Genomic DNA, 10,630 nt, shown 5'->3' on the forward strand with positions numbered 1-10,630 from the left:
TCCGGAGATCCTCCACCTTCACGCGTGGAAAGCTATCTCAGGAGGCCTCGCTCAGGCAGGCTTTCTAGGGACGTGTCAGATCGCATCGCTCGATCAATTAGGGCTTCCTCATCTGCCGTCTACCAGTCACGATGGAAGATTTACTGTGATTGGTGTGTCGGCAGGAAGGTTGATCCGATCAAGGCTACTGTCCAGGTGATTGCAGACTTCCTCCTTTGGCTGTTTAGGGACCGCAATCTTGCCCCTGGCACTATCGCTGGTTATCGCACGGCCATTGCTAGTGTTCTCTCTGTTCATGGTAGGTCGGAGGTAGGCTCGTCCTCCTCTCTTTCTGCCTTGATTAGGGGGTTTGGGTTGGACAGGCCTAGGGTCCGGCAGTTGGCTCCGCAGTGGAATTTGCCACTGGTGCTCGAATCGCTGATGCGGGCACCTTATGAGCCTTTAGCGTCTGCCTCCTTGAAGTTTGTTACCTACAAGGTGGTATTCCTTGTTGCCCTGGCCTCAGGTCGAAGGAGGAGTGAGATTCATGCCTTGTCTTCTCACCCCTCTTGCCTCCGATGGTCCAGGAATTACTCTGCCGTTACCCTTCTCACTGATCCTGCCTTTATGGCTAAGAATCAGGTTCCTGGCTTCTCGCCCGATCCGATTAAGATTCCGTCTTTGACTGCCTTCGTTGGAGCTGAGGAACGGGATAGGTTGCTCTGTCCCTGTCGGGCGCTTAGGTTTTACCTCGATAAAACCAGGGGGGGGCGAGGTCCTCGATCTCGTCTGTTTTTGCCCATTAAGCAGGGTCAACAGGATATCTCTTCTCAGTCAGTGTCTAGATGGATCTGTCAGGTCATCAAGTACGGTTACGACCACTCGGATGATCAGGTTCGGGCGTTGTATAAGGTGAGAGCTCATGAGATCAGGGCCCTTGCTGCGTCATGGGCCCTCAATGGGTCCCTCTTTCAGGAAGTCATGTCCGCGGCTTTCTGGCGCGAACAGACTACCTTCACGGATTTTTATCTCCGGTCCTTGGCTTCTCATTCTGATGGATTGTATTCCCTTGGACGGGTGGTGGTTGCACAGTCTGTGGCTGTTCCTCCACAGTAATTCAGTGATTTTAAATGGTATGCTATCAGGCACCACGGTGGTACACCTGCTTGTTTCACGGGGAGGTTTTCCATTTTTTTAAATACTTTCGGGGCTTTATTAGGGGGGTTCCTTGAACCTTTTCCCTACCTTGAGCATGTCTCGAGTTTGTTCCGTCAGCCTGGTCTGCCTGGATTCGAAGCCTCCAATACGGTAAGACGAATTTGCATACTAAAGTTATGGTAAATATTACTGAAATGAAATTGAGGTTTTTGAAGTAAAACCAATTTTCATGATGTAATACTTACCATAACTTTATGGAGTCCCACCCTGTATTCCTCCCCTTGCCTCCTCATCCTGGCTGCCTTTAGGCTCCATAAAAGGGGGTTTGAGGAAGGGAGATCACTCCGTGGCTCTGTCATCGAGATATAGGTTACGTCACGGTAGGGAGGTAGGGATATTTGAATCTTTTGTTTTTGGGCTACAAAGATGGGTGTAGGTATTGTATATGCATGATACATTTGTTTTTAACGGAAATAGCACTTTTTAAATTTGACCCTTACGGAAAATCAGAAGTTGACTTTTGACATGATTGTTTTAATTAATATCGATTGCAATTTATTGCGATAAGCTATACTGATCAAATAGCATTGCCCTGGGCCTCTTGGTTATTGTGGTGGGGTCGTTTTAAGATTTTAAGACATTTGACTCCTATATACATTGAAAGTAGGTCAAGGTCACCCGTTTTTGCGTTTTTACAAACTTGATAGCCATCACCTGAGCACTTTATATATGAAATATCAAGACCCTAGAATTTTAGAAGAAGATATTTAATGTTTGTTACCCGAAAAAGCACCTTTGAAATTTGACCCCTATCGCAAACCGAAAGTTGACTTTTGACAATTTTTGTATTGCAATCAATAGCAATTGCTATAAGCATGCTTCTGGGCAAATACCATCATCCTGGGTCTCTTTGCTATTGAGAAGAAGCTGTATACAGATTTTAAGACATTTGACCCCTATGACCTCGAAAGTATAAGTCAAGGTCAATCATTTTCACAGACTATATAGCCAATCATATTATATTTAAATGTGGTACCAAAAATAGCACTTTTGAAATTTGACCCCTGCCGAAAGTTTTACACATTTTTTTTTGTTCCTGAGACAATCGTTTCTGTTGTTAGTGTTAGAAACATATCCTATGATGAATTTAATATGTTTAGCCATTAATGATAATGGTCATTAAGGTAAAAATGGATATGACGTCATGGCGGCCATTGTGTTTTTTCAAAGAAGTCAAGTACCTTACCAAATTCAAAACACTATCTTGGGAATCTGTTATGCGATTAATACTCTGAAAAATATCTCACAGATATTGGAGAAAAAACGATTTTAACATATTGTCAGGATTTCTAAAAGATAAAAGGACATTTTCAAAATGGCGTACAGTGCAAACGGATTAACGTTTTAGAAAAACTCCAGACATCAACTTCATCGGAATGACATACTGCATATAATTCATTTTTTATTTTTTTTCAAAAATAATGAATTATATTTGATCTTTTTGTATTAACATGTAATAGGACACAGTAAGCCCCGAAGAATATCTACAAATAATATTATTGCATGACTGCTGTACGTTCCAAAGATTTTGATTTAATGCCATTTTAAGATTTTGAACTTTGACCTCATGGCGGCCGTATTGGATATTTGACCTACTTGAAAAAGTTGCAATGACACCTTTTGACCTTGGCCTACAGTATTCTTACAAGACTGTTAACACATCTGCTACCAATCAAAATATTAGGATGCCACGAACTCAGGGAAGAATACTTATAAGAAACATAACAATTCCAATCGGTCTTTTCACCATAAGCTAAAAGCCCTAATAATCGTAATCATTCCATACACAAAGGCCCTTTGTCATCATGTCCGTCCTTAAACAATTCTTGTTATCAGTATTTCTCAAGAAGTACCAGAGGGATCTTTCTCATTTTTTTTTTGTAGGTTTCCCTTGTTCCTAAGCTCTGCAGGGTAACTTTGAGACTGATCGGATAAAAAACATGGCCGATACGCAGCCATCTTGGATTTTGATATAGATTTTTTTTATCACTATTTCTCGGAGAAGTATCGGAGGGATCTTTCTCAAATTGTATATGAAGGTTCTCCTTGGTCTTTAGCTGTGCAGGACAGCTTTTGAGACTGATCAGATAAACAACATGGCCGACAGGGAGCCATCTTGGATTTTGATAGTGAAAGTTTGTTATTGCTATTGCTCGGCAAGTATCACAGGGAACTTTTTGAAATTGTATATGCAGGTTATCCTTGGTCCTTAGCTGTGCAGTGCAACTTTTGAGACTGATCGGATAAACAACATGGCCGACAGGCAGCCATCTTTGATTTTGATATTGAAAGTTTGTTATCGATATTTCTCTAGAAGTACCAGAGGGATCTTTCTCAAATTTATATGCAGGTTCTCCTTGGTCCTTAGCTAAGCAGGGCGTTTTTTGAGAGTGATCGGATAAACATCATGGCCGATAGGCAGCCATCTTGAATTTTGATATTGAAAGTTTGTTATCGCTATTTCTCGGGGAAGTATCGGAGGGATCTTTCTCAAGTTTTATATGCAGGTTATCCTTGGTCCTTAGCTGTGCAGGGCATTTTTTTAGAGTGATCGGATAAACAACATGGCCGATAGGCAGCCATCTTGGATTTTGATATTGAAAGTTTGTTATCGATAATTATCGAGAAGTATCGGAGGATCTTTCTCAAATATTATATGCAGCTTATCCTTGCTCCTTAGCTGTGCAGGGCAACTTTTGAGACTGATCGGATAAACAACATGGCCGACAGGCAGCCATCTTGGATTTTTATATTGAAAGTTTGCTATCGATATTTCTCTAGAAGTATTAGAGGGATCTTTCTCAAATTTCATATGTAGATTCCCCTTGGTCCTTAGCTGTGCAGGGCAACATTTGAGACTGATCGGATAAACAACATGGCCGACAGACAGCCATCTTGGATTTTGATAATGAAAGTTTGTTATCGCTATTTCACCAGAAGTACAAGAAGGGTCTTTCTCAAATTTTATATGCGGGTTATCCTTGGTCCTTAGCTGTGCAGGGCAACTTTTGATTCTGATCGGATAAACAACATGGCCGACAGGCAGCCATGTTGGATTTTGATAGTGAAAGTTTGTTATCGCTATTTCTTCAGAAGTACAACAGGGATCTTTCTCAAATTGTATATGCAGGTTCTCCTTGGTCCTTAGCTGTGCAGGGCATTTTTTGTGAGTGATCACATGACCAACATGACTGATACGCAGCCATCTTGGATTTTGATATAGAAAGTTTGTTTATGCTGTTTCTTGGGAAGTATTAGAGGGATCTTTCTCAATTTTTTAATGTAGGTTCCCCTTGGTCCTTAGCTGTGCAGGGCAACTTTTGAGACTGATCGGATAAACAACATGGCCGACAGGCAGCCATCTTGGATTTTGATATAGAAAGTTTGTAATCACTATTTCTCAAGAAGTACTTGAGGATTTTTTTAAAAATTTATATGGAGGTTCCCATTGGATAATTATTTGTGCAGGGCAGTTTTTGAGACTGATTGAATAAACAACATGACCAACAGGACGCCATCTTGAATTTTGATAGTGTAGGTTTGTTACTGCTATTTTTCCGAAAGAACTAGAGGGATCTTTCTTAAATTTATATGTAGGTTCCCCTTGGTCCTTAGCTCTGCAGGGAAATGTTAGAGACTGATCGGATAAGAAACATGGCCGACAGGCAGCCAGTTTTGATTTTGATAGTGAACGTTTGTTATCGCTATTTCTCAGGTAGTACGGGAGGGATATTTCTCAAATTGTATATGTAGATTCCACTTGATCTCTCGTTGTGCATGCTATATTTTGAGACTGATCATACAAACGAAAGGGATTAAAAGAAGATCTAAACAGATATTTCTCATATTGCAATAATCGATTCTATTTCTTTCACTTAATTTAAGTACTGTACTTGTAAATATGTGAAATGACAAACTCACTTTGAAGGTTTGCTTTCATACACATCAGTATTAAATTTAGATAAAAAGTTACCTCAAGATGCATTTACAGTTAACATGACTCGATCAAACAGATGAGAGGAAAGAAGAGAAACGATTGAACTGAAAAAGAACTAATGAAGATGGTACAAAGGTGGGCGCCAAGATCCATCTTGGATCTCTTGTTAAATAATGCGAGATACAGTAATTATATAATTGCTAATATTAACAATAAAAAATATAAAATGTAGCGACTATCATCAGCTGAAACCAAGAATGATTGATACATCTGTACGCATAAAACAAAGTTTTTTAAATGTTCATTATGTAATGTGTTAAAACCAGGGCAGAGAAAAACAAATACAAGTATAGTTTAACTGTCCCTAAATATACTTCTCTACGCCACAATGTGTCACTTAAATCACACTAAATATTTCTACACATTCATCCTTTTTTATAAAATAAATATGAACAAACGATTTTGTCAGCCCGGTATGTTTCTTCCTCTTGAAGTGAATCATATATTGTGTTTCTATGATCAAGAAATCACGTAATAAACTCTAAACCATAATTTGAGTAAATAATTTAGCTCCTATTCAGAACAAAGTAGATTTACTTGTTTAATCAGCCGCTACACTGGATACAATATTCTTTATAGCCCAACTTCGAATTCAAACCAAAACTTTATTGTAACGCATAGTTACATAGTTAGTTATTACTATATTTCAGTTCCTCCTGAAATAGACAGCCTTGAGTACAACCAAGGTGACGCTGATGTGACTGAAGACGGATCTAAGACTCTCATTTGTAAGGTGGAGAGTGTACCATCGCCTACAATAGCATGGTACTACAAAAACAATCACACAAAACTGTTTACCGCCACAGATGTACTGGAGAGTAACTACACCCTGACTACAGCTGGCTGTCTGGACACAGGGCTGTACACCTGTTCTGCCAGGAATAGTGTATCTAACACAGCGGTTACCAAGGACATATGGATCAACGTTTTGTGTATGTTGTATTTTCTTCATTGATTCAAAAACAACGAAATTAATATCTGACCGAACATTTGACTCTAAAAATTATGATTATTCTTTAGTCATTGCTTATATATATATATATTTGTTCTTACTAAGAATACCCCATGTCAACATTATGCTTGAAATAAACTTTTTTTGCAGCGTTTCACTTGAGCAAACGCGATGACCGCCAATCTTAAGCTAGAACCTCTATAGTGATCGAAAAAGTAAGCAACCGATACATGCACATAGTACAAACACCGATTTTTATATTATTCATCGAAATATAGCGGCACATCTATATTATTCGATTCAATCACAGATAATATTGTTTCTCCGTAGGTCAAATATGTTTAAAATAACGTTGGCAAGTTTTTCGTTAAAATGAAGTATTTTTTTAAAAAAATATAAAAAAAAGTATAACTTATCTTTCTGTCGCCTGCTGCTTCTACTCTCCAGATTGAGTGACCTAAGATCTAAGTCAGTGAAATATTCAAAGGTTGATAAAGTCATTAACACCACGTCGCCAAGTTAATAATTTACTCTGAAGCAAGTTCAAAACTCAATGAACTTCTATTATCCATTTAAAATCTACAACCATGTGTTTCTTTCAATAAAAATCGACAAACGTCTCTTCTCGACCATTCAGATCTCGAATAATCAGATGTTCCGACCGTATCTCTCGACCAGGTGTCAAGCTCACCAGTGCTCCTTTAAAAGGAAACCGGCCAAAAACATAATTGAAATTGTTTTTCCGAAGTAAGATATTACAACAGTGCTTATTTCGAGGAAGATACTGGGAGTGTTCCGTTTTATGGCAACAGTATTACAGTCTTCGGTGAATTTACTCAAAATGATTAAATCATTTTTATCCATATGAACAAATGGGAGGTGTTTTAAATCAAGTGCCAAACTTTCAGTTGAAAGCGTCGTTTTGCCTACATTTTTTATTGTCTTCTTCAGGTTTTGTTTGCATGTTTTAAGCAAGGACGCTTTCGATTTTTCATGAAAAATCATTCTTAAAATATTGCAAAAACGTCACTATTTGCCTTATCCATACCCCTACTCATAAATACAACATTCTTCATACTTTTGTTATCAAAGGGCGATGTCAGCGGTTTTTATGAAATTCAACTATATAGAGAGTATTTTTTATGAAATAATTTTGCGTCACTTGAAGTACGACAATACGCATTTTACAGATTTCAAACAGAATTGACAGAGATTACGATTTAGAAAAAAAATGATTAAATCATTTTTATCCTTATCAACAAATGGGAGTAGTTTTAAATCAAGTGCCATGTTTTTCCTTAAAAAAGAATCCCACCCATCCCCAGAAATAAAGAATAAAATGAATTCTTATAAATAAAAATATATTGATCAAATATTTCCAATTCAGAATAAATCTAATCATTAAAAAAAGTTCAACTGTTAGAAAAGAAAAAAAAATCCTGAACTTTGGTCCAGATCCGCTATGACACTTATATGTGTATATATTTAGTCAGCACTTTGCAGTTCTAGTTTGTCCGAAATAACGTTTTCGAGGGAGTGAAATAGGATATAGTAAAATTGTGTCCAAATTAAAACATGTCATGAAGTGTTCCAGTAAGTGAAACGTTTCTATAGTCTGACTTTTTACTTTTTGCAATTTATATTGTTTTATTACCAATACGTTCTGAATAAGAACATATAGGCCTAGATATTTAGGTTGTGTTTCATGAAACTTTATTGTTTGGTTTTATATGGAAGTTAATTATGGTTGGGTGTATTAGATAACGGTTCCTTAGACCTCTCAATAATATTCCCATTGCCCTTGGCTTGTTCTTAGGACTCCTGATCACTGCTGGTCACGCATTGTTTGCTACGTACACAGTGTGCCAATATAGGCGTACCATTCAGATAGAATAATTGATTGTAACAATAGCATAACACTAAGTAGTTAATTGGGCAGTGAATTCACCAGGATGTGGCAGCTATATGGTCAGTTTTACCTATGTTACAGCTATATAATGACACAGGGCACATTCATTTTTGTAAGATATTGACAGAACAACTGGCATTGTTAGGCGCCAAAAAGTTGCCAAAACTATTTTGTTATCGTCAAAATATTATCATTTTTGGATTTGGTGCTATTGGCGACCGCTGAGGTGAACCCTGCACTATTGTTTTCGCTTTGTAACTAATCACGTAAGTAGAAACAACGTAATCACGATTTGTTCAGAAGGGAATTAATTCAAACTGTACTTAAATGTCTTGGTGTAAAATATGTTGAAATGTTAATTGTGAATTCACTTGAATGATGGTAACGTCGATAAAACACGTTGTCATGTAAATGGCGTACTCCAAGGTAAGCTGTTATGTTAACAACGTCGTTAAAGAAAACGCAGTTAGTTTGACAACGTAATGTAAAGAGGCCGAACAAGTTTAAGACCGTAAAGAACACGCCGCCAGCTCATTACATACCAAAGGACCTTATAAGCTTGATAACGCACTCTATTGTAAGCCGTACGCTCCAATAGGTCGACTGAACCCGACCGCAAGCTCGAAACATAATTAAGTTTAGCTAACAAGGTTCATTACGTCAATACTCAGCACTAATACGGTGGAATCACGTGATTTTACAAGGGGTATACGGGTCAATTGTCTTTGTATCTTGCGACCGGGCAACGGGAGACAACTCGCATTCGTCGTCTGCTTCGCTGTTTAAAAAATGGCGAAACTTTTGCTTCGCATACTGATGAGTAAATACTCGCCAAAAGGACTCAAAGGGGTAATAAATTCGTTGCACGGATTTTTGGCAGGGCATATGGCCTATCGGCCTCAGGAAATACGAAACCTTTTAGGGTCATACCATCCCGTATACTCTGCCAACAATCCGTGTTACTCATATTACGGTAAAGAAAACAGTGAATACAAGATGTTATATTTTCGTCCACACTTTTTAGAAATGAAAGAAATATCAGAAATAAATCCATTTTATAAATTGATCAATACAAATTTAAAAGCTTTCTATATGAAATTGAAAGTTCTCAAATAGAAAAAAAAAACACCAATAGAATCTTTATGACAAGTTTAGTTTGGTAGTAGCTCCACAGAATCGTTTGACGTCCAGGTAATCACAACAATAAAAAATGTTTCCTTTGGCAACCCATACCCACATTCACCATACATCATTATAGTATCTTAATGGCAATTAAATATTAAATCATATTTGCATGTGGATGTGCGGTAGTATGCGTGTATATATATAAATGTCTGTGTGTGTGTGTGTCTACATGTGTGTGATACCAGAGCAATACATAGTTTTATTTTGTGTCTTTTTTTAAATTCCATCCCATCTAGGTTCGCCGCGCCTTGATCCGAGAGTGTTCACAGACCGAAAGATGGGGTTGGCTACTCATGATAATCTAACTATGAATGCCATGTTTCTGTCAAATCCGGAACCTTCATCATTCACGTGGACTTTCCAGAACTCTTCACATACTTCTTTTACTGAGCTAAACGACGGGACAGACAACTTTGTTATACATAATACACATTTTTCATCGAACCTCTCAGCTTTGTCAGTGGGGACACGTACGAACATACAAGAGGCCTGGTTTGGATTATATAATGTAACGGCAACAAATAGTAAGGGCAACGGGACACTCACTTTCACAGTTGCTGATAAAGGTAAATTAATAATATTAGCACAAAACCGGCATTTTAAGTAATTCCAGTCGCTTTGCCTTGTTTTTCTCTTGGCGTTTTCGTTGCATGCTGATAGTGTATACAAGACCATAAGCTTTGAAGATGCAGTATCAATTTAATCAACACATGCAAATTGACATTGTCAAAGCAATCCTGACGGCTTGCCTTTTTGATTTTTGAGTAAGTAGGTATTTACATAATCCAATCCTGATTTTGATCTTTCGCGTATGGCGAAAAATGGAAAATGGGTCGAGTTATGTAGTTTTTACGTTTTTGTAACCCCGGAAATCCTACTCACTGAGGTGTGAAACTACCATGTGTCATACACTGAAACGGTCTATGGTCTAAACGTAATTTAAAAAACATACAGTACCCAGGTTTGTTAAGATAACTGACATATCACTGATGTACCTTTTGTATCAAATACTGATGAATATGAGCAAAGCAAAAGTCACAGACACCTAGCAAATATTATCTTCCTGTTCTGGTACGTGGTACCCTGGGGGACCCCATTCCTGACAGTTTACAGTCATTGTAGCATGTTTTAGATTCCCTATTTTACACGAGTGTTCCGGTATTTTTAGTGTGTACTGCCCTATGGAGCAAACGATCGTTAAATTTTTCGATTCTGAGCACGTTTTGTGTAAGATTAATGGATCGTCTGCACATGGTATTGTTGGCACGATGTCATAGACTCACAAGAACCTATTTTCACTCTAAAATATATCTAAATGCTGCAGTCGAATTTCCTTGATTATCACCCATAACATGTATACATCTGATTAATATATTGTAATATTTGTCTA

General features: G+C 37.9%; 1 protein-coding gene across 1 annotated transcript in view; it reads left to right on the forward strand.

Moving 5' to 3' along the window:
* The window catches only part of LOC110458349 (hemicentin-1-like), a 91,267-nt gene extending 80,689 nt beyond the window's left edge, over positions 1–10,578 (forward strand). Inside the window, exons 21-23 of the mRNA XM_021510006.1 lie at positions 5,845–6,126; positions 9,477–9,806; positions 10,565–10,578. Of these exons, the coding sequence (XP_021365681.1) occupies positions 5,845–6,126; positions 9,477–9,806; positions 10,565–10,578 (626 nt within the window). The remainder of the gene's footprint in view (positions 1–5,844; positions 6,127–9,476; positions 9,807–10,564) is intronic.
* Positions 10,579–10,630: the final 52 nt, after the last annotated feature.

Source organism: Mizuhopecten yessoensis, unplaced genomic scaffold (genome assembly GCF_002113885.1).
Source record: "Mizuhopecten yessoensis strain PY_sf001 unplaced genomic scaffold, ASM211388v2 scaffold9559, whole genome shotgun sequence".
Classification (NCBI taxonomy): Eukaryota; Metazoa; Mollusca; class Bivalvia; order Pectinida; family Pectinidae; genus Mizuhopecten; species Mizuhopecten yessoensis.